General features: G+C 44.0%; 1 protein-coding gene across 3 annotated transcripts in view; it reads right to left on the bottom strand.

Moving 5' to 3' along the window:
* The window catches only part of LOC142498676 (cytochrome P450 2G1-like), a 127,337-nt gene that overhangs the window by 13,934 nt on the left and 89,305 nt on the right, over nucleotides 1–24,098 (bottom strand). For all 3 annotated transcript variants that reach the window (XR_012802522.1, XM_075606938.1, XM_075606939.1), the window contains 2 exons: nucleotides 11,655–11,842; nucleotides 10,622–10,763 (listed from right to left, as the gene is read on the bottom strand). Coding sequence is in view for 2 of the 3 variants with exons in the window: in XM_075606938.1 (XP_075463053.1) it covers nucleotides 10,622–10,763; nucleotides 11,655–11,842 (330 nt within the window). In the remaining variant the exon portion in view is untranslated. The remainder of the gene's footprint in view (nucleotides 1–10,621; nucleotides 10,764–11,654; nucleotides 11,843–24,098) is intronic.

Genomic DNA, 24,098 nt, shown 5'->3' with positions numbered 1-24,098 from the left:
TGTCCTTTTTTCAATTGCTTTTTTAATAAACCTATAGTTTTGTACCCACTCAGAGTGCCACCTTTGGAGTTTCTGTGAGTCCTGCCTTCTTGGACTTGCTCTTTTCTCTTCATTGCTAGAGTGATCTATTTGATTCCAGGGAGCACCACTTGTAGTCTACAGGTTTAGAGAAAAAAGTGAAAAGAAGACAGGCGCAAAGATAGCAATATAAAATTGGTTTTATATTGAAGATAAAATGTGAATGCTAATTGCACAAATAACAAATAAATAGCAATAGAGAAAAACAAAAAAGAGACTTTGCCTGGTGTGTGTGATGCTGCTTGTGTGTTACCAATGAACATTCAGGACACCTGTGTACTCCCACTGCTTTTCCAGCTTGGTCCCGTCAGATGGTACCAGATGTGCGGAGGGGGGGTAGTTGTTGAAGCTTTGCCGATGTTTACTGCGCTGCTCAATCGCTGAATGGAAGAAGTCCCCTGGGTGAAAGACACAGTTGGCTCACTTCCAATGTTGTTATGTGGACGGCTACTGCAGTTGGCTGGTGCTCAGGTGTCTCCCCCTCCGTGACCAGATAAGACGACAGATGCAGGATTCCGGGTATGACATCAGTTTCCGGATGTGACATCGTCCCCTTACCCGGCAGTCTGGTGGGCTGGTAGATTGGTGGAAAGTACTCCTCGATCAGACACAGTCACTAGGGCAGGCGGGCAGAGAGTGATTGCAGACTCTCAGAGTTTGCGCTGAACTTGCTCACTGATCCTGCTGTAACCCGTAGCTCCTCCTCCTACACGTTTCATCTTCAAGTTGGCTTCATCAGGGATGTTTGGAGTGCTTACTACACGGTGTTAAATACCCCACTAATTGGCTATATGAAATGTACAAAGGTGAAGAGAATGAAAATTAATTGGATTAGTAGATATATCCTTGGTGGGGTATAAGAAATCACCGTGGAAACCACTCCCAATGCGTAAATTTGGTTCATGTCACAAAAAAGAAACATTGATGTGTAGTATACAAACTGATGCAAACAAATATTTGTTTTGCAAATAAATAACAATTGTCAGTTGAGTGCAAAAAATGAATTGTAAAATACAGCTGAGCAATTAAAGAATGATTACTCCTATGGACATTCGTTAAAAACAAAAAACACACTGTAGGAGGACGTATGCAGAGGTATGCAATGGAGACTTGTTAAGGTGAAATTAAATAAGGCTTTAATTGTGCCTGTTTCCTTAACCTAAGAAAATCATCCAAACATGTTCTAATAAGGGGTCAAACAAAGCTTCTGTTCACTTGGGAATATGTCTAGTGAAACCTATGCAGTCTACAACTCCCTTTAGATTAGCATGTCTCCCAGTCCCAAACATATATCTTGATATGTGCAGATACAAAGTCTTATAAAGGAAAGTCTTATCTGTTTTCTTGTAGTTGGAAGGAAAGTCTTCTCTGTTCCTGGGTTGTTGCCTTTTTCCTCAGGCTATATCAGGATTCAGGTTCAGAAGTGCTTTCCCCTGTGTCTTGCAAGCAGCATGCAGTTTTTCTTCTGGCAGGCTCAAGACATCTGTTCCTATGGTCAGTCCCACAACTTGTGATACTCAGGAAAAATCTCCCTTCCTGTCTCAAAGACAGGCTTTTTTAAGAAATGTAATCAGGCAGGTGGTGTTGGTTAATTGACTACCAGCAGTTAACCACCACACTGCTGGATTAGAGGCACAATTCCTGAACAGGGATAACTCCCCTGTTACACACACAAATTCTAAATTGACGCAGTCTGTCAAATGAGAATTTTCTTCTTTCAGTTTTAAGTTTTCTCTTTTTTCAGTCTCTGTACTATTCAGGGCCTCCTTGCAGTCCGCCTTCCATTTTTGCACGTCTGTTTGGAGGCAGGCTGTCTCCTGGCGTGAGACTTCCATCTCCAGGTTTAGGTTCTGAAGCTCCTTCTGAGAGACTTTGATATCTAAGTAAAGATGGAGGATAGTTTTCTTTGCAATGTCCAGCTCCTCAGTGAAACTGTGAAGTTCCCTTCTGGAGACCTCCAGGTCTGTGTGGCAGCTGTTGGTCTCATGATGTGAGGCATCCAGTGCTCTGCAGAGTGTATGAACCTCTTTCTGAGATACATCCACCTCTGTCCGGACACTGTTGACCTTCTGTTGTGAGGCATTCAGCTCTACGCGAAGAGTGTGAACCTCTTGCTGAAAGACTGTCATCTGCTTCAGGGCCTCCTCATACTTCCGCTTCAGCTTAGCCATCATTTTATCAGATTGGCTCTGCTTTTCATCCATGGCGGAAATAGTAGCGTTTGCAGTATCTAGCTCAGTCTTGAGATCATCCAATTCTGTCCCGGCCAAAGAGTATATTGTGAGCACATCTTTCTGTAGCTTCACGTTATTTTTCTGTAGCTCTGTGTAACCATCTTTCTTTTGTTTCAATTGTTCGCGGAGCATATCACAGTCATGCCTGGCATTTTTCAGGGCATCTTCAGGGCTGGTCAAGGGATCGACACTCGCTGGTTCTGGCTCCGCTTCCCTGGGATGGTTGGTTGAGGGTTCCTCACTGTTGGCACCGGACAGACACTTCTTTGGGGTACACGACTTCTGCCTTGGGCCCTCTGGATATTCGGTTATCCGCGGGACAAATACTCCATTTTATCTAGGCTGCAGGGCAACTCGGTTCCCCTTTTTCTCCACAGGATCTACGGACGTGTCTGTTCCTTCCACGGTAAGTGAAGAACCGCTTTTCTTTTTCCGCCTTTTTGATTTGGATGACTCCGTCCCATCAGGAATACTGGGGTCTCCTTCTTTATTTGATACTTCAGCGGCTTCATTGTATACGCCAGGCTTTTCTTGCAGTTGCGTTAGCTGACAGAAATATTTGGTGATCTGATGCTCACGCTCTTTCTCCTGTCGATCATATTCGTCATCATAGAGAGCGGTCATTTCGGTTCGTGCCGAGTTCAAGCACCTCCACCATTCTTGGGGTGTTTTGTGGGTGTGACTCGGTTCAGGTTCCCAAAAAGAGATGTCTTCCTCTTTATTGGACTGAAAGGGTCACTCTTCTGTGGGGTAGGGTTCATTTTGGGGCTATCAGGTGTAATTCTCTTCGTGACCTCAGGAGGCGCTATTGCAGCTGTTGCCACTGTATTTGCTAGAACCCCTAATTGTGGTAGTCCTACAGGTGGGCATGTTTTGCTTGTAGAGGTCATAACTCTCACAGGCATCTCTGTAGACGTTTTCATTTTGTTGGGTAAGTTTTACAATATCAGCAGTGATGTGCACGCATTCTCTCTCATTAGGTATACTGTATGTGCAGTTGCTAGGTAAAAACTTCTATTTTCTTTACACCATTTACTTGCTAGGTTCAATCCCTCCGCTACAGCCAAATAATGTGGTTTTCTGCTTGAGTTCAGTAATTTTCAGTCTCAACTTTGGGTATTATGGCATTCCCTCTTCACACTTTGGGATACCTTTTACACAGCTCAGCAATTTTTTTTCCCCAGTAGGGCAAGTTTACCCTCAGCACTTGTCTACTGAAAATTCCCCTGCTTCAGCACAGTCTTGCATCAATTTTCACACTTTTCTGCATATACTCAATTCACAGCTGGTAGTCCTATGCAGTGTGGCAGCCTTTACTTGCAGAATCAGTACCGCTCGTGGGTCACCATCTGTATTCACTGCTTCACTGAAACATTTGAAAATAACAAACGCCTACCCCTTTTAAGGGCTAACTTACTTCTTGAACCCTGACTACGGCTGGAAGGCAAAACCCCTATTTCAATGACCATATTACACTTTATTGTGATAGGCAAATAAGGTTTACCTGCTTCAGCACAGTCTCTCTCTCTCCTCTTGGAATCGGGGAAAAGAGTCCATCTGTGGTTTTGTGGGTTTCAGTGCAGTGTAGATTTCCTGCCTGGGTGTGTATCCCGTTAACTCTGGTCTCTGCTGCATGAGTTTCTTTGTTTATGTTGCTCACGCTGTTTGTAGGCAAAAAGCACAAAAAAAATTCACAGACAATCTCCGGGGCCCGTTTTTACTTCAAGGGCCACCTCAGTCCCAATTCTGACACCATATGTAGGAGGACGTGCGCAGAGGTATGCAATGGAGACTTGTTAAGGTGAAATTAAATAAGGCTTTTATTGCGCCTGTTTCCTTAACATAAGAAAATCATCCAAACATGTTCTAATAAGGGGTCAAACAAAGCTTCTGTTCACTTGGGAATATGTCTAGTGAAACCTATGCAGTCTACAACTCCCTTTAGATTAGCACGTCTCCCAGCCCCAAACATACAGTATATCTTGATATGTGCAGATACAAAGTCTTATAAAGGAAAATCTTATCTGTTTTCTTGTAGTTGGAAGGAAAGTCTTCTCTGTTCCTAGGTTGTTGCCTTTTTCCTCAGGCTATATCAGGATTCAGGTTCCCCTGTGTCTTGCAAGCAGCGTGCAGTTTTTCTTCTGGCAGGCTCAAGACATCTGTTCCTATGGTCAGTCCCACAACTTGTGATACTCAGGAACAATCTCCCTTCCTGTCTCAAAGGCAGGCTTTTTAAAGAAATGTAATCAGGCAAGTGGTGTTGGTTAATTGACTACCAGCAGTTAACCACCACACTGCTGGATTAGAGGCACATTTTCTTAACAGGGATAACTCCCCTGTTACACACACAAATTCTAAATTGATTAAAAAAAGGCCTAGAGTCATCAATATGAATTAAATGTTGCCTATTTGATATTATACTGTACTCATTAAAACTTATATATGTTATAATGAGCAGCATCACACAGACCAGGCAAAGTCTCTTTTTTGTTTTTCTCCATTGCTATTTATTTGTTATTTGTGCAATTTGCATTCACATTTTAGCTTCAAAATAAAACCAATTTTTTACATTGCTATCTTTGCGCCTCTCTTCTTTTCACTCTTTTCTCTGAGGTTTATGGCCACATTAAGGATGGCTGCATCTTTCACATATGGATAAGACATTGGACTTTGTTTGATTTTGAGACTTGTTTGCTTGCATTACTGATCCTTACAGTACATTGTTACTGTAGCTCCCCATTTGGTCCATGTCACATTTTTTGCCTCATTAGAGTTTTATGTATGTATATAAAGTGCATCACTCATTCATCCATTGCACAGACATCCCCTCTTTTGGGAGAGGCATATTGTTTGCTCCCCCGCCCCCCAAAAAATCATTGGGATCACTGTGAGTAGTGTTAGTATTCTTAGTGCTTTCTTTGGTTCTAATTTTGTCTATAGGCACCTTTTTCATTTACTGTATAACACACATACAGTAGGTGCTTTTACAGCATTTCTTTATTAACATTAGTATCTAGCTGTGACTTAAATTGTAGAGTAGATGGTCCACTATTTTTTTTTTTATCATAGTATGTCAGGTTTGTCCTTTTTTTCAATTGCTTGTTTAATAAACCTATACTTTTGTACCCACTCAGAGTGCCCGCTATGGAGTTTCTGCGAGTCCTGCCTTCTGGGACCTGCTCTTTTCTCTTCATTGCTAGAGTGATCTATTTGACTCCAGGGAGCACCACTTGTAGTCTACGGGTTTAGTTTTGGGTATTTTATTTATTTGGTAGTAGTGTTTTTTCAGTTTCAATGTTTACAGAACATATTGACCTGCCGAACAGAGGCCTTGGAGAAATACAGTCAAAACTTTGCTTTTAATGTGGTTATATTTGTTCACGAAAAGTTGCTTTATGTGAATGTGACAGAAGAGGTAACACGGCAACTGAACATTAAAGGTTATGCCAGCCTGATGCCTCTGACCATCAAATACACCCTAAATTATCTCACGTTTACTCTGAATACATTATATTGTTTGGGGCATGGTTGGGTTCTGGGTGGAGGTTGGCTGCTTGCTGAGGAGATACACACTCCAAAGCTGGAGAATTGTTCTCCCCCAACAGGGGAGCGCCAGCTCGGCCAGTAACCCTGGACTCTGCCCAGTTACATGATAGATAGCACGAGCTCCATCGGTGCTGATGTGATTGGTCTGTTTTGATTTTCCACCACTCCTGGCCCTGGCCCTGGGGCGATGCATGTTCCTTTAACTCCACATCTGTCTGATCATCGCGGTCACCCATCTCCCTCTGATTGGATGCTGATTAAAGGCAGAACTCTTGCTGGCTGAGCAGCTCCATGGTTTTGTATGAGAACCAAGATGTATACAAGGGCTATCCCCAGTGAGACTTCCAGATTGTAGAGAGTTCAGGGCAAATCTCAGTGTCCAGTAGAACTGTTTGTGAACTATTTTGAGGCAACATGCTGCAGCTGTTCCTCAACCAAGCCCTCTTTTGTTCCAAAGACTGTCACGGGAGACCAGGTACTTACACATTTATACCGGGATCATATCACTGAGCAAAGCCAATAAATACAATAATTTGTGATTTATTCCATAGAAACAGGCAAACACACATTGGATTATTACAATAGGCAGAAGAAAAATACACTTACTGGGGGTTTGGGGTTGAAACACTGACTTTCCTGATTGAAATAAAGCCTTTTAATAGTCCGTTGGTTGACCGGGTCTTAGCCCAAAAAGTTCTGGAGCTCAAATAGGCATAAGCCTCCAGCAGCTCCCGCACTTTCCACTCCACATGGTACTGAAGGTGTGACTTAGAAGCTTTTCTGCTTAAAGTCCTGTAGATGGTTCCTTGCTGTCTCCGCAAGGCTTCTTTGGGTCGGTCCAACCCCTCCGTGAAGGTTACACACTTTGGGCCTTGGAATCACAGGTCAGATCAGTGTTCTGATCACTTAGGAATCTCCACAGCACTCTTGCATCTAAATCTGCTCTCTGGGCTGGCTACTAACTTTTTTATAACTTTTGCAAAGTCAGTCCCACAGTCTTACAGCCAACCCACAAGTGTGGGAACTTCATCTCTAGCCACTCGCTCACTTTGCCAGGTTTGTGAAAGCTGGCACCTATGGCTTCAGAAAGTGAGAGGGCATGTGCACAAACCGCCATCTTGCCCACTTACTATTCAAAGACCCCCTTTAATGTATAAAGTTTAAACATATTTTAAAACACTGCTGCTTAATAAAATATACTCTCATACATTCTGCTGCTAAAATGTGTTACAGTCCTTTGGTGTATGAGATAGAGTGTAAAAACTATACTGTTCCCCTTACACTAGCCATTATTTCCTACACCCAACTAGACTTTTAAACATTTTAACTTTCATTTTAAAACTCTCACAGCCTAATCTCTGGCTGGAGTAATCCCCAAATCTTTATACTAGGTTGTAGGGGTCTGGGCAAACAATGTGCATCCCCTCATTTCATTGGGGGACCAATGTACAGGTTTAGGGGTACCTTACCTCCCCCGGTGCCTCGTTTTACCCTCAGGTCTGTGCTGAAGCAGGCATACTAGCGGTGAGCCGCAACAATGCTTTCATGTAGGGTTTTGACCCGGAGCACTTCGCTTCACTGTAGCTGGGAATCTAACCTGAATCCCTGGTATGTTTTTGGGGTCTCCAGTAACTTTGGAACCCCGATAAATAGACACAATCTGAAAGAAGTTTCTCTGTCAAACCTACCCTGAAACTCACAGCCTGGTTGTCTCCACTTGCTAGCACTCATAGAAAGGCTAAAACATAAAAAATTGCAATTGTTGCATATTTTATTTAAAACCAGAGACAGAACATAAAACACAGACAAAGCTCAGTTTTAGCACATCCAGTGAAACTCATACACGGTACAGTGCCTAAATATATATGTACAGCACCGACAAAGTTTATTAAAGCAAAAACCGCACGGCAGGATGCGTGGCGGCAGCGAGGAGAAGCGTTGACAAGCGGCTCGTTCGCGTGACGTCGGTGACGTCACAGTCACGTGAGCGCCCGGCTTCCCCGGCTTCCCCGGCTTCCCCGGCTTCCCCGGCTTCCCCGACTCCCCTGAAGATTTGAAGTGAGGTAAGCGGGGGAGCGGGGAAGCAGAGGGGCACAGCAGGCGCAGCTAGGGGGTCGGGAAGGTATATAAATTGCGCGTGGATTGGAGGGGGGGGGGAACGGAGGGGACGCGGCTGGATGCGGCTGATGCGCTGACTATTCTCAGCACCAGCCGGAGTAAGTCCCGGTGAACCGGCGGCATTTGCTCTAATAAACTTTGTCGCCACTGTATAAATATCTATTAAGTAAAATGGTCTTTTAGTTTGACATTTTTGGCCAAAATTGTTGTAAGCCCCTGAGCCAACTTCACGGCAGACCACAATTCAGGGGTCCCTAACGCTAATATAAATTCTTAATAACCTGTGTAATAACAGGAAGAATGATTTATAGTAAATCTGTCAATATTAGTTGCAAAGTTCTAAATCTGATTGAAGCCTTTATTAACCTGTACATTACCAGGAAAAGCACTCTGTATTAGAGTTGTCACAACCATCCTGCAAGCAAACAAGTTCCCCTGTGTGGAGGATGCTATGGAGTGAGCCCTTAACCATTTAAATGTGGGAGGGGGTGAGCTTAAATTAAGTAGGAGGTTGCCACCCTCCAATCTGCCGTGAAGTAGGCACTGTACCGTGTATGAGTTTCACTGGATGTGCTAAAACTGAGCTTTGTCTGTGTTTTATGTTCTGTCTCTGGTTTTAAATATATATTGCCATGCTCATTAGCACTCCTCTGTGACACTCATATGCTTATATATATGTTGTGGTTATTTTGGGGGTTCAATAGGAGCTTGTTAGGTGTCCAGTATATTTTACAATTGTGTTTCAGCTAGTCTTGGCTGATTGGAGGTTGGCAACCTCCTACTTAATTTAAGCTCACCCCCTCCCACATTTAAATGCTTAAGGGCTCACTCCATAGCATCTTCCACACAGGGGAACTTGTTTGCTTGCAGTTTGGCTGTGACATCTCTAATACAGAGTGCTTTTCCTGGTAATGTACAGGTTAATAAAAGCTTCAGTCAGACTTAGAACTTTGCAACTAATATTGACAGATTTACTATAAATCATTCTTCCTGTTATTACACAGGTTATTAAGAATTTATATTAGCGTTAGGGACCCCTGATATGTGGTCTGCCGTGGCGTTGGCTCAGGGGCTTACAACAATTTTGGCCAAAAATGTCAAACTAAAAGACCATTTTACTTATTAGATATTTATACATATATATTTAGGCACTGTACCGTGTATGAGTCTCACTGGATGTGCTAAAACTGAGCTTTGTCTGTGTTTTATGTTCTGTCTCTGGTTTTAAATATATATTGCCATGCTCAGTAGCACTCCTCTGTGACACTCATATGCTTATATATATGTTGTGGTCATTTTGGGGGTTCAATAGGAGCTTGTTAGGTGTCCAGTATGTTTTACAATTCTTGTCCAGCTAGTCATGGCTGATTGGAGGGTGGCAACCTCCTACTTAATATAAGCTCACCCCCTCCCACATTTAAATGGTTAAGGGCTCACTCCATAGCATCTTCCACACAGGGGAACAGTATATTTTGCATATTTTATTACATGGTACAGTAATGTATGCACAATACACTGGTCCAAGAGTAGGACCCCCAAAACACAGTTCAGGGGTAACCAAGTGGGCTTAACCTTTATTATAAAGCCTGGTTACCCCCTCACCGTCACACAGACTACAGGATAGGCTAGCTTAGGCAGCATATTTTTCCCCTTTTCTTTCTATTAGTGTATGCTTGTATGGTATCCGTATAAACTCTATCATTTGTAGCTCTTGTTTCCTGATAGTGTGTACCTGTGATCTGCCTGTGTTTCGTAACATGGAGATTGCACCTTTAAATGTATGTATATATATCTTTATTTATATAGTACCATCCAGATACATAGAGCTTTACAATATGAGTGACATAATATTATAACATATAATGGGTATAAGCGCTTCAGACATAAAACAATAGGAAAAGGAGTGTCTGTCCCGAAGAGCTTACAATAAAAGTTGGTAGATTTTACAGAGACAGGAAGGTGTTCTAGTAAGTTCACCTGCAAGGGGTCATGGTCAGTGCCTATTAAATGTATGTACCAGCCAGTGGAGCTACACATACCGAGAAGAGTTTCTTGAGCAGAAAGCAAGAGTCGGGGAGGTGTAGAGAGAGAAATTAGGGCTGAGATGTAAGGAGGGACAGAAGAGTTTATAGCCTTAAAATAGAAGAGGATAATTTTGTAAGTGATACAGAGTTTAAAAGGAAGCTAGGAGAGGGATTTCAGCAGGAGAGAAGCCGAGGTAGATTTAGAAGAGAGTAACATGATTCTAGCAGCATTGTTTAGCATACATTGTAGGGGAAACAGGTGAGAGGCAGAAAGGCCAGACATTAGATGGTTACAATAGTCGAGACGGGAGAGAATGAGGGCTTGCATTAGAGTTTTAGCAGTAATGGATGTACAGTACTAGTGTATACAGAACTAATAGCAGATTTAAGGGAAAGATCTAGTCTTGCTGTTTCTCCTGACAAGAAATTGTAGCAGCAGGTACAGGGTAACTGAGCGAAGCTCTGTGTAAAACTTTATCTGGCTTATTGAAGCCTTACAGTACTGTACAACATCAGATTTAGCACTGCATCTAATGGCATTCCTCATAACTGTACTGTATGTAATGTCCTTAAACAGAATTACCTGACCCTTAGCTGATCTTGTGCAACAAAGAATTTTACCTGTGGAAAATGGCACAAAGGCGTCACTTTTCTTGAAGCAGCCATTGTCATCCAGAAAGTGGCCGGGATTGAATTTGTTAGGAGTGGCAAATTGGCTGGGGTCCCAGAGAACAGAGCACAGCAACGGATAGACATCAGTACCCTGTGCATGGGTGAGAAATGTATTTAGGGCAGGTTTTGTAACATGATCCCCCAAGAATTGCCCTTGATATGGCTTGTTTTTTTTATTCCCAAAGGTAAGGGAGTTATTGATACTGTATGTTTATTGGTGATGTTTTCTTTATTGAAAGTGTTACAACCGCTAACATTTATTTTATTCCATAATGACACTCAAATTGAGTACACAAGGTACACCACGTTTGTTTCCCTATCCATTTAAAAACATGTATATTTCCCTTAAACTGCATTGCACAGGAATGCAGCAGAAAATATAGTTATGAAAGTGCAGAATCACCATAAAGGCAACATGCAAAGCAATTGCATTGAAGTGCAGAGTAGTCTAATTTAACTGGTCACAATGTTTTACTGACTGTAGTATGAAGAGGTTAAATAGTAGAGATGAGCAAAAAAATTCTGCAAATTATGATCTGCCTCGGATCCACTGTTTAATTTGGCCTGCGGATCGGTCCCAAAACGGGTGTGACACCTTTTTTTGGATTTTTTTTTATCACTGACAATCCACATGGCGGATTAATAATCTGTGGTCGCATTGTTAAAATGTTTTACTCAGATTAAATCCAAGGGGGAGAGAACAGATTTTTAACAATCTGAGTGTGGATTTTTAACACTCTGCGGTGCGGATTTCGGATTCAATTCATTGTAGAATCAGTGTGGAATCTTAAAAATCCACCCAGATTCTACCTACTTGAGGATTCAGATGAACTCACTTGGATTTTAGAGTACCAATTCATGGATGGATTTTGGTAAGGGCGATGAATTTGGTCTTATAAAACCAGGAAATTCCGGGAAATCGATTTGAACTGGTTTGCTCAACTCTATTAAATAGTGCCAGCACAAGCCCCAGGACAATTACTTTAGGGATGGTGTATCCTCGGAAATGTGTATCCTTTGTGACTGAATGAGGGACATTCAAAGGAACAACATCACTGAATCTCTGGATCTCATGGATCACGGCGTCTGTATATGGCATCTTTCCACGGTCCTCAATATTCGGGGCACGGTTCTGGCCAATCACACGATCAATTTCCTCGTGCAGTTTTGCTGTCAAAAAACTGAATTTAATGTTTTGATTTAAACAAAACACACACTGAGAAAATGTCTGCTCATGGAAGAGAGATCTAAATGGCACTTACAAACGACTAAAATCAGGATAGTATTACACAAAAAGGATAATAGCCAAAGAAAATATAAAATAAATCATTCAAGAAGTGTTTACTCAAGATAGTGATAAATATCACCTTGCACTGATTGTGGGGAACAGTGTATAACTCAGTGTTTTTCAACCAGGTTTCCTTGGAACACTTTGGTTCCCCGGGCCTCCCTAAATGGTTTCTTGAAATTTTCAGGTCACTTGTAAATTGTACCAAATTCAAAAAAAATTACAATGCATTTGATCTCAGACGCGTTATTAAGAAGGTTGGGGTTCCTTACAATGCGTCTGATCTCAGACGAGCTATTAGAGAGGCTGGGGTTCCGCAGAATTTCACATACAGTAGAGTTCCTTGACTGAAAAAAGTTTGGAAACCACTGGTATAACTGTTGAAAGGATTTATGATGTCTTTCTGTTAGGTAACATTCTATTTTCCATAATAAGATGGTACACAGCAGGTGTTGTAATGAATTGGACCTGGAGTAGTGTACTGTACATAGGTAGCACGCTGTGACACCTTTTAGTTATTTAACATTCAAGTTTTGAATTGAGTTGAATACAATCATACCAGACTTCAATCTTCATCAGGTCTACTATAATATCATTCTACACATACAGTTGTAGAAGACTTACATAGTTACATAGTAGATGAGGTTGAAAAAAGACGTACGTCCATCAAGTTCAACCTATGCTAAATTTAGACAGATACTTTATCCTATATCTATACTTACTTATTGATCCAGAGGAAGGCAAACAAATAACCCCAGAGTCATATCATCCAATGAAATCTCTTAAGGGGAAAAACACATTCCTTTCTGACTCTAAGAATTGGCAATCAGATTATTCCCTAGATCAACATCTTTCCCATGTATACTTATTTGGTATTTGTATTTGTATACCTTTCATTTCTAAAAAGATGTCCAACCTTTTTTTGAACAAATCTATTGTATCTGCCATCACAGTCTCCATGGGTAATGAATTCCACATTTTAACTGCCCTTACTGTAAAGAACCCTTTCCTTTGTTGCTGGTGAAATCTCCTTTCCTCCAACCTAAAGGGATGCCCCGAGTCCTTTGCAATGCCCTTGGGATGAATAGTTCATTTGAAAGCTTCTTGTACTGTCCCCGAATATATTTGTACAGCATATAGTTATCATATCCCCTCTTAGACGCCTCTTTTCTAATGTAAATAAATCTAATTTAGCTAGCCTCTCCTCATAAGTTAGATTGTCCATCCCCTTTATTAATTTGGTGGCTCATCTCTGCACTCTCTCTAGTTCCATAATGTCTTTTCTTAGGATTGGTGCCCAAAATTGTAGTCCATATTCAAGGTGTGGTCTTACTAATGCTTTGTAAAGGGGCATGATTATGTTTACTTCCCTTCCATCCATTGTCCGTTTGATGAAAGATAAGATCTTCTTTGCCTTTGCAGCTACTGCATGACTTTGGGCACTATTGCTAAGCCTGCTGTCTACAAGCATTCCTCAAACCTTCTCCATCAAGGATTCCCCCAATATATCTCCATTTAATTTGTAAGTCGCCTTTTTATTCTTGCATCCCAAATGCATAACCTTACATTTATCTGTATTAAACCTCATCTGCCATTTACCTGCCCACGTTTCCAGTCTCTCCAAGTCCTTCTGAAGAGAAATTACATCCTGCTCTGATTCTATTACCTTACACAATTTAGTATCATCAGCAAATATGTAGACTTTGCTCTCAATGCCAACCTCAAGCATTAATAAACAAGTTAAAAAGCAGGGGTTCCAGTACCGATCCCTGAGGTACTCCACTCACGACTTTAGCCCAACCTGAAAAAGTTCCATTTATGACAACCCTCTGTTGTCTGTCCTTTAACCAGTTTTCAATCCAGGTGCATATATTGTTACTGAGTACAATTTTCTTTATTTTGTACATCAACCTCTTGTGTGAAACCGTATCAAAAGCCTTTGCAAAATCTAAGTAGACCACATCAACTGCATTACCCTGGTCTAAATTCCTACCTACCTCCTCAAAGAAACACATAAGGTTAGTTGGGCATGATCTATCCTTCATAAATCCATGCTGACTATTACTAATAATTTTGTTTTCCATTAGGTATTCCTGAATATTATCCCATATTAAACCTTCAAGTAGTTTCCCTACTATTGAAGTCAAGTTTACAGGTCTGTAATTCCCCGGTTGTGATCTAGCTCCCTTTTAAAATATACTGTAGGCACCACATCTGCTTTACGCCAATCTTGTGAATATTACTGAATATTAAATATAATTGTTTGGCTATTACTGAGCTTAACTTCTCTTGGATGTATGCCATCTGGGCATTTACTGAATTTTTTTCAAGTCGCTTATGAATTTCTTCCTCAGTTAATCAATTGTTCATTAATATGGAGGTTGTGGCTTCCTCGTTCGGCACTGCTATTGAACTTGATTCTTCCCTTTTAAACACAGAGGCAAAGAATTTGTTAAATACCTCTGCTTTTTCCTTTTTTTCAAATAATCTGCCTACCCATCTCACACTGAAAGAGTCCTATATTTTCTTTACTCATTTTTTTGTTATTAAGGTACTCAAAGAACATTTTAGGGTTGACCTTACTTTCTATTGCAATCCTTTTTTCATTATCCATTTTTGCTAATTTGATTGCCCTTTTGCAATTTTTGTTACATTCCTTATAATTCTGATACGATGTCTCCGTCCCTTCTGACTTAAACAATCTAAACGCCTTCCTCTTCTTGTCCATTTCCTCCCCTACCTGTTTATTTAGCCACATTAGTTTTGACTTATTTATTTTACTGTATACTTATTACACAAGGGTATACACTGATAAGTGTGCTTTTCTAACAATGTTTTAAAGACTGCCCATTTATCTTCTACATTTTCCCCTGCAAAAACATCCTCCCAGTGTATTACTTGTAGATTAGACCTCCGTTTATTAAAATCTGCCTTTCAAAAGTTTAAGGTCTTTGTTGAACCCAAGTAATCTGTTTTTTGATAATTTATTTCAAATGAGACCATGTTATGATCACTGTTACCCAAATGTTCCAGGACTTGAATATTTGTTATTACTTCTACATTGTTTGATATGACCAAATCCAATACTGCCCCTCTCCTGGTTGGTTCCTCAATAATTTGAGTCATATAATTGTCTTTAAGCACCCCCAAAAACCTGTTTCTTTTTGTTGTAATGTTAATCTCATTGCCCCAGTCTATGTCTGGATAATTAAAATCCCCCATTATGCAAACATGACCCAATTTTGATGCCTACTCCATTTGCAAAAGTATTTTAGCTTCCTCAATCTCGCAGATATTTGGTGATTTATTTCATATTCCCACAAACATTTTCTTTATACTGTTACCTCCACTGCTAATTTCTATCCACAAGGTCTCTACATTTTCATCATTCCCTTCATAAACATCATCCCTTATAATAGGTTTTAGATCCGGTTTAACATATAAACATACTCCACCACCCCTTCTATTTGTTCGATCCTTACGAAAAGGGAATAACCCTCTAAATTAACTGTCCAGTCATGAGTTTCATCACACCATTTTTCAGTAATGCGTTTGATATCATACTTCTCCCTTGCAGCTATTAATTCAAGCTCCCCCATTTTATCTGTCAGGCTTCTTGCATTAGCAAGCATGCATTTAAGTTTTTTTCAGCCTGTACTATTATCTTATCTGCTCCTTCCTTTCTGCGCCCACTTGGTTTAGTCTTTAGAAGTTTTCAAGAATTATCTTTATTTACTATGGGTGTCTCACTGCTTGTCAAACTCACACTTACCCCCATTCTACCTACATACCAATTTGTATCCTCCTCTATTCCATTTAGTTCATTATCAGTTTCATTCCCCTTCCCCCTCCATCCTAGTTTAAAATCTCCTCCACCTTTTTAGCCTTCTCCCCCCTAGCACAAAAGATAACTCTTCATTGAGGTGCAATCCATCCCTATAATATAGATGGCACCTCTCAGAAAAGGAGTCCCAGTGCTCTATAAACCCAAAACCCTCCTTCCTGCACCAATTTCTTAGCCATGCATTAACCTCCCTGATCTCTGACTGTCTCCCTGTGGTAGCGCATGGAACTGGTAGTATTTCAGATAATACTACCTTGGAGGTCCTTTCCTTAAGCTTTTGGCCTAGATCCCTGTAGTCATTTTTTAGGACCCTCCATCTTTCTCTACCTATGTCATTGGTGCCAACGTGTACCAAGACCGCCGGGTTAATCCCAGCCCCCCCCCCCCAACAATCTGCCTACTCGGTCTGCAATGTGCCAAACGCGAGCACCCAGGAGACAACAAACTGTTTGGTTCACACGGTCATGGCAACAGATTGCCCTATCTACATTAGTAATAATGGAGTCCTCTACCACCACAACCTTTCTTTGTGTCTGAGCATCCTGAGTCCCCACTGTGCTGGAGGAACCATTCCCCTGGCTGCCAGAGGAATTAGTCTCCCCCAGCCTTGCCATTTCTGCCCGACATTCTCAATATCTTCACTCAACATGGCAAATCTATTCGGATGGGTAAGCTCAGAAATGACCTGCCTCTCCCTATTGCCCCTGCTTCCCCTTCAAACTGTCACCCAGCTACCTACCTGCTCCTCACTAACAGCAACCAAGCTACCTACCTGCTCCTCACAATTAGCGCCACCATCTGCACCACTAGACTACAAAGCAAGTTGTAACGCGTAGCTCACCACAAATGAAGCGCGACCACAGTGCTGAGGTAGGGGATTCGATAACGCAAACCCACAGCCACGTGGGCATGCCTAGGATGTAGAGTAGTCGTTCAAGCCAGGTCAGGATTACAGAAAGTAGAATGGTTAAGGTACTTGCCAGGTTCAGGAGCGGAGAGTTGCGGATTGTCAGTGTGCGTAGCCAGGTTCAGGATTGGAGAGTATCGGATAGTCGGGGTACATAGCCAGGTTCAGGATAGGAGAATATCGGATCATTGGAGTACTTAGCCAAGGTCAGGACTGGAGACAGGAGAATGGTCATATAAGCCAGATCAGGAGTGGAAAGAAGCACTGTGACAGAGTGAAGTCAACTCCTATCAGTTACGCCTGGGAGACATATGTCTGAGTGCTTTATCCAGCACTCATAAGGGTTAACTCAGGTGGAAGTTAGGTAGTCAGGATGTAATATGACACCTGAGAGCCAGCAAGGTAGAAAAGGATGTTGTTACTAGCAGTTGCTGGCTCTCTCAGACCAGAGCACATGGATAGATGTGCGGCTAGACAGACGGATACAGCACACTACTTACTGCAGCCAAAGTAAGATTTGTTTCATTTGTTTCATGACTGCTTAAAAGACTCTGAAGGTTTGGTTATGGTTTAGCCAGCCAGCTTGCTAGATAGGTCTGCTGTGTTAGTTAGTTTTTCTCCCAACATGGAGCAGGATTTATTTGTTTAAAGGGACAGTGTACCAGCATGTTATGTTGTAATGGAGAAATAAAGCCATTGAAAGTTTTTCATTATCCTGAAACTACACGTGTGGACTGTTCCCTGACCTTGGCTACAGGCCGTCCTGCCACAAGTGGTGCCAGACGTGGGATGTCGGACGGCCCCTGTATCTGAAGGGCCACCCAAAAAAAAAAATGGAGACAATTTTTTCTCAGTTCCTTGAGCAACAGCTCCAGCTAGCAGAGAAGCAAGCTGAGCGACAAGCCCAGCAAGATGAGCAACAGGCCCGGCGAGAGGAAAAGCTACTCCAATTGCTGGCCGAAGGCTCAGCCCCAGGCAGACCAGGGATTCCAAATAACCCACCGGGGATGCTGCCTAAAATGAAGCCAACCGAAGACCCAGAGGCATTTCTCCTCACTTTTGAAAGGGTAGCCACGGCCCACGGCTGGACAGTTGATCGCTGGGTAACGACTTTGGCTCCACTCCTCATAGGGGAAGCTCAAGCAGCCTACCGGCTCTTCCAGCAGACGAGGCCATGGACTATCAGAAACTAAAGGCTGCTATTCTGGATAGCCTAGGCCTCATGCCAGAGACCTACCGACAGCGGTTCCAGACAGTAAAATATACAAACAGAGACAGACCCCGGGTCGCAGCCATCCGCTTAGTAGACTTATGTACCAGGTGCATACAACCGGAGAAGCATACCAAGGCAGAAATCCTTGAACAGTTTGTGCTCGAACAGTTCATACAGATACTGCCCCCCTCTTCCCGCTCCTGGGTAAAAAGACACGCTGCATTTTCCCTGGAGTCAGCAGTCCGCTTGGTGGAAAACTTCCTGGGCGACGACACCCAACAGGATAGCTGGGAACGGCCGGTGCAAACACCAGTTGCTTCCGGTGATGCTAGAGGCAGGAGAGCAGACAATCGAGGGGTCTACAACCCGCCAGCTCGGGAGATCCAGTCAACCCGATCGGAAGACCCTTTCCCATCTCGGAGGGTTCCTGGTATAAACTCCCGCAGAGACGCCCGTCCCGGGTCCGAGGCCACTGGATCACTCAAGGGAGGCCGCCACCCACAGTATTCCCCGAGAACCTGGACTCCTGTCACCCACCCGGTGGAGAGGATAACCCCACCAACTAGAAGGGAGGACCCCATCCAACAGCAGAGAGGTCCAAACACCGAGCCCCGCCGAGAGCTTCCGCTGACGACCGAGGTTGCGGACACAGGAGATGATGAGATGGACTGTTCATATGGCAGAACCACTGCCACAGTTTGTCTCCGAGGGGACCACAATCCGTGGTTAGTCCCAGCATCTCTGGAGGGCATAATTCCAAGCAATAGACTATCTTATGACTCTCCTTGAAATATCGAGTGTATCCATGGGGATACAAAGAGATACCTGGCGGCGAACGTTCTACTTCGTATCCAGGATCAAGAGGCTAGCCTACTAGTGGGAGTTGCTCCCTGACTACATGCTCCTGTTCTACTTGGCCGAGACTGGCCCTACCTCGAAACATTGTTGGCTCCTACTCCTACGGATCCTACTTCTCTGTTACCGGAGAAGCCCGGAGACTTGTTCCCTTTTTCCCCAGAGATTTTTCCCCGTAGACACCATGTCCCAAAGACACGTAAACAGAGACGTGCGGAAAAAGAGGACTGGTTAAGATAGGCTGGGACTCTTGGTAACATTAATCAGCCCAAAGGACTGCAGGTCATGGCCAGGGATGACCAGGGTGGGGAACAGATAGATACGGGAATGGTGCCAGACCTGGATCTTCCTGACTTCCGTCAGAGGCAGAGGGAGGACCCAGCTCTGGCTAGACAATATGAGAAGGTGGTACAGGTCAACAACAAGATAATGGATGAACAAGGTGTAAAAGTGTTCCCACATTTTGAACTGTTAAATGACATCCTATATCGTGTGAATAAGGTTACACAAACAGGGGAGGTCATTCGACAGATGCTAGTCCCTAAAGGGTTAATTAAAACAGTGTTCACCCTAGCCCATACTCTCCCATGGGGTGGTCATTTGGGCAGAGATAAGACCACGGACCGCATCTTGTCCCGGTTTTACTGGCCAGGCATACATGGTGACATCATGAAACTATGTGAGACATGTCCTGAATGCCAGTTAACTAGCCAAAAAGGACAGAAGCCGGTTCCCTTGGTTCCTCTGCCCTTGGTAGCCATCCCATTTGAGAGAATTGGGGTAGATCTGGTCGTACCTTTAGAACCCTCTGCGAAGGGACATAAATTTATACTCGTTGTTGTAGATTATGCCACCAGATATCCTGAGGCCTTCCCTCTGAGATCAGGCATTGCTAAACAGGTTGCTCACAGGCTGTTAGAACTGTTTTCTAGGGTAGGACTTCCCCAAGTAATGTTAACTGACCAGGGAACAAATTTCATGGCAAAGTTAATGCAGGATGTCCTGAAGTTATTTAGGTAAAATCCGTCCGGACCTCGGTCTACCATCCTCAGACTGATGGATTGGTAGAGAGGTTTAACCGTACTTTAAAAACCATGCTTAGGAAGTTTGTGGACACTGAAAAGCGTGCTTGGGATGAACTTTCCTGTTGTTTACAGTACGAGAAGTTCCCCAATCATCCACAGGCTTCTCCCCGTTTGAGCTCCAATATGGACGCCAACCTCGGGGTATTTTCGACCTACACTGGCGACACACTTTATTCGAGCTCGGCTAGTCCCACGAATTCGGGTATACCCGGGTGTATTGAGGTTTGTGACTGTTTTCTGCCCGAGTGCATTGGGTTATTTTCCAGGCAGGGATTGAAGCATTTTATTCCCGCTGGCTGCAATACTGCACAGTATATATATATATACTGCATTACAATTCATGAATTTATGCCATCTGGTAGACACGCGAAGCATTGCAGCCTATTAAATCCTAATCATTATCATTTAACAGATCAGCCGCCCGTCAGCCAGGCATGAACCCAGGCTGGGAAGGCAAACGCAACGGGGCTTGTCAGAGGTGAGGAGCGGCGCATTCCAGGTATCTGCCAGGTACATACTGGGTATTTGCTCGAATAAAGTGTGTCGGTGCAGTACTGAAGGAATCCTGGGAGGAGGAGCCTTCCCCTTCCAAGAATACCCTTCAGTATGTCATAGACCTTAGAAACCTACCTAGACATGATAGGTCGGTTTGCTAAGGAAAACCTCAAATCTGCCCAAGAACGTCAAGAGAGGTAGTACTGTACAACCAAAATGCTCGCTTGAGGGTATTCCAACCTGGGGACCAAGTGATGCTACTACTACCGACATCAGAGAGTAAACTCCTTGCAAAGTGGATGGGTCCTTTCCAAGTTCTCCGCCGTACCGGGGAGGTGAACTATGAGATCTCTCAACCAGGGTCCAGGAAGGGTAAACAAATCTACCACGTGAACCTCCTGAAACCCTGGAAAACGATGAGATCGCTGTTCATTCACCCTCGGGAAGGAGAGACGGATTTGGGTCCACAGCATCCAAAGGGTAGTACGTACAATGACCATCAGCTTCCCATGGGAGGGCAGTTAACAACGGAACAAAGGTCAGACCTACTAGAGGTATGTGACCAGTTCCCAGATGTTTTTAGGATTGAGACAGAACCTGTATGGTCCCGTCCCTAGAGATTGCCAGAGAGCCGAAAAGACCTGGTAGAGAGGGAGATAATAGACATGTTGGAATTGGGCGTGATCGAGGAGTCCCACAGCGAATGGTGTAGCCCTATCGTGTTGGTCCCTAAACCAGATGGGAAGGTGATATTTTGCGTCGATCTGCGAAAGGTAAATGCTGTATCTAGATTTGATGCATACCCCATGCCTAGGGTGGATGAATTGCTTGACTCGCTTGGTAAAGCCGAGTATATCTCCACCCTAGATCTCACGAAAGGATATTGGCAGATACCTCTAGCGGAAGAATCCAAATGCAAAACTGCCTTCACCACCCCTCTCGGTTTATACCAATTCGTCACTATGCCATTTGGGTTACATGGGGCTCCAGCCACGTTCCAAAGGTTATTGGACAAGGTACTATGACCCCATAGGGCATATGCCGCGGCCTACTTGGATGACATTGTCATCTATAGCAGACACTGGCAGTCGCATATAAATAGGTTAAGGGCAGTCCTAACGTCCTTAAGAGAAGCAGGGCTCACTGCAAATCCAAAAAAATGTGCCCTGGGTAAATCCACTACAAAGTACTTGGGCTATGCCGTTGGTGAAGGGATAGTAAGGCCACTAGCTAGCAAGGTGGCCACCATAAAGGAAGCCCCCACCCCACAGACAAAGACACAGGTCCGCGCCCTTTTGGGGTTCGCAGGGTATTACCGGCGGTTTATCCCCAATTTTTCAGAAATTTCTGCACCCCTAACAGATCTGACAAAAAATAGTGCCCCGACCCAAGTTAAATGGTCTTGGGAGTGCCAAGACGCCTTTGACATGCTTAAAAAGTGCCTGTCAGAGGGCCCCGCTCTTCGGAGCCCAGATTTTAAAGAGCCCTTCATCATCCAGACGGATGCCTCAGAGGTAGGACTGGGAGCAGTGCTGTCCCAGCAATTTGATGGTGTTGAACATCCAATACTGTTCATCAGCCGGAAGCTGTTCCCAAGGGAAGTGAGGTATTCCGTCATTGAGAAGGAGCGCCTCGCGGTAAAATGGGCAATTGAGGCCTTGAGACATTATGTCGCCGGAGTACACTTCACCCTGGTCACTGACCATGCGCTCTTGAGTGGTTAAACACCATGAAGGACACAAACTCAAGGTTGACCAGGTGGTATATGGCCCTCCAACCCTTCTTTTGACATTTAGCATAGACCCGGAAAGGACCATGGAAATGCTGATTTTTTGTCAAGAGAAGGAGTGGAGGGTCAGGCTTCAGCGTGTGGGACACTAGCCACACACAAACAGGGAAGGTATGTGACAGAGTGAAGTCAACTCCTATCAGTTACGCCTGGGAGACATATGTCTCAGTGCTTCATCAAGCACTCATAAGGGTTAACTCAGGTGGAAGTTAGGTAGTCAGGATGTAATCTGACACCTGAGAGCCAGCAAGGTAGAAAAGGATGTTGTTACTAGCAGTAGCTGGCTCTCTCAGACCAGAGCACATGGATAGATGTGCTGCTAGACAGACGGATACAGCACACTACTTACTGCAGCCAAAGTAAGATTTGTTTCATTTGTTTCATGACTGCTTAAAAGACTCTGAAGGTTTGGTTATGGTTTAGCCAGCCAGCTTGCTAGATAGGTCTGCTGTGTTAGTTAGTTTTTCTCCCAACATGGAGCAGGATTTATTTGTTTAAAGGGACAGTGTACCCGCATGTTATGTTGTAATGGAGAAATAAAGCCATTGAACGTTTTTCATTATCATGAAACTACACGTGTGGACTGTTCCCTGACCTCAGCTACAGGCCGTCCTGCCACAAGCACAGTCCAAGGTACTGTACTAGCAGGGTTCAGGCAACAAGAGGTTAACAGGCAGGTAAGGTCTCTGGAACAAGGATGTGGCAAGGCACGGCATCACAATGACTATGCTAGCAAGAAATGAGAGCAGACTGAAGGTATATATAGGAGGAGCCTCCAATAGCCGCAAGGGCGGAACCAGGAAGTGAGTGCCGATAGGATGCTGGTGCACACAGGTGTGCCCTATGATGCAGCCTAATCGGGGATGAGGGCGGAACTGCTCGGGCGCTGTCCCGCACGAGTCACGGAGGCCAGGGGGCGGGGCTTGGAGCGTGAGTCACTCCCACGCTGATTATTGGGGTAAGAGGGGGCGGGATCAATTGTGCGCCGCCCCACGCGCATCGCAGAGTTTGAGGGGTGGAGCCGAGAACACGCGTCATTCCCACGGTGATCCTGACTCCAATCAGAGCGGGGCGGAGCTTGACTCGCACGTCGGCAGGGAGGCTGGCCAAACGCACCCGTCGTGTGTCAGAGATGTTGGTGGGTTCCTAATCCACGGGCACAGGGTAAGGATGAGCAAGGTCCGCTCGCGTGTACTGGCACCACGAAACCGCGCATCCTGGGTTTCCGTCAGGAAGGCTTGTTGTGGTGAGGAGACGGTCTGCGACCACCAGGATAGTGAATCCTCACAGTAATCCCACTTTAGGAGCCACCTCCGGGCGACTCCATGATGGTTTCTCAGGAAATTTGGCATGGAACATACAGACCAGTTTGGCTGCGTGAACCCGGTGGCTCAGAATCCAGGATCTCTCCTCCTGGCCGAAACCTCTCCAATGCACCAGATAGTGCAGCGAACCTCTGGAGATCTTAGAGTCAAGAATAGATTGGATCTCGTATTCATGTTGTCCTTGAACCATGATGGGTGAGGTGGGGGCCACCGGAACTGAAAAGGCATTTTAGACCACCGGTTTGAGAAGAGAAATGTGAAATACAGTAGGAATCTTCAAAGAAGGAGCTAGAGCGAGACGATATGCCACCGGGTTGATCCTTTCGGAAATCGCAAAGGGTCCAAGAAATCTAGGTGCGAACTTCATAGAGGGTACCTTCAGCCTGATGTTCCTGGATGACAACCAGACTTTTTCACCAGGGTTAAGGTCCAGAGCAGGTTCGCGGTGGCGATCTGCCTGATTCTTTTGCCTATTGACTGCTTGCCTGATGTTCACCTGAATCTTTTTCCATAGGTCCTGTAGGGTCTTTATCCTGTCATCCGTTGCTGAGACGCCTGAGGAAGGTAAAACAAGAGGAAGAGTAAAAGGGTTGAAACCATAATTTACGAAGAACGGTGATTCCAG

This window comes from Ascaphus truei, chromosome 7, assembly GCF_040206685.1.
Source record: "Ascaphus truei isolate aAscTru1 chromosome 7, aAscTru1.hap1, whole genome shotgun sequence".
Lineage (NCBI taxonomy): Eukaryota > Metazoa > Chordata > Amphibia > Anura > Ascaphidae > Ascaphus > Ascaphus truei.
This window is presented reverse-complemented; position numbering and strand designations above follow the sequence as displayed.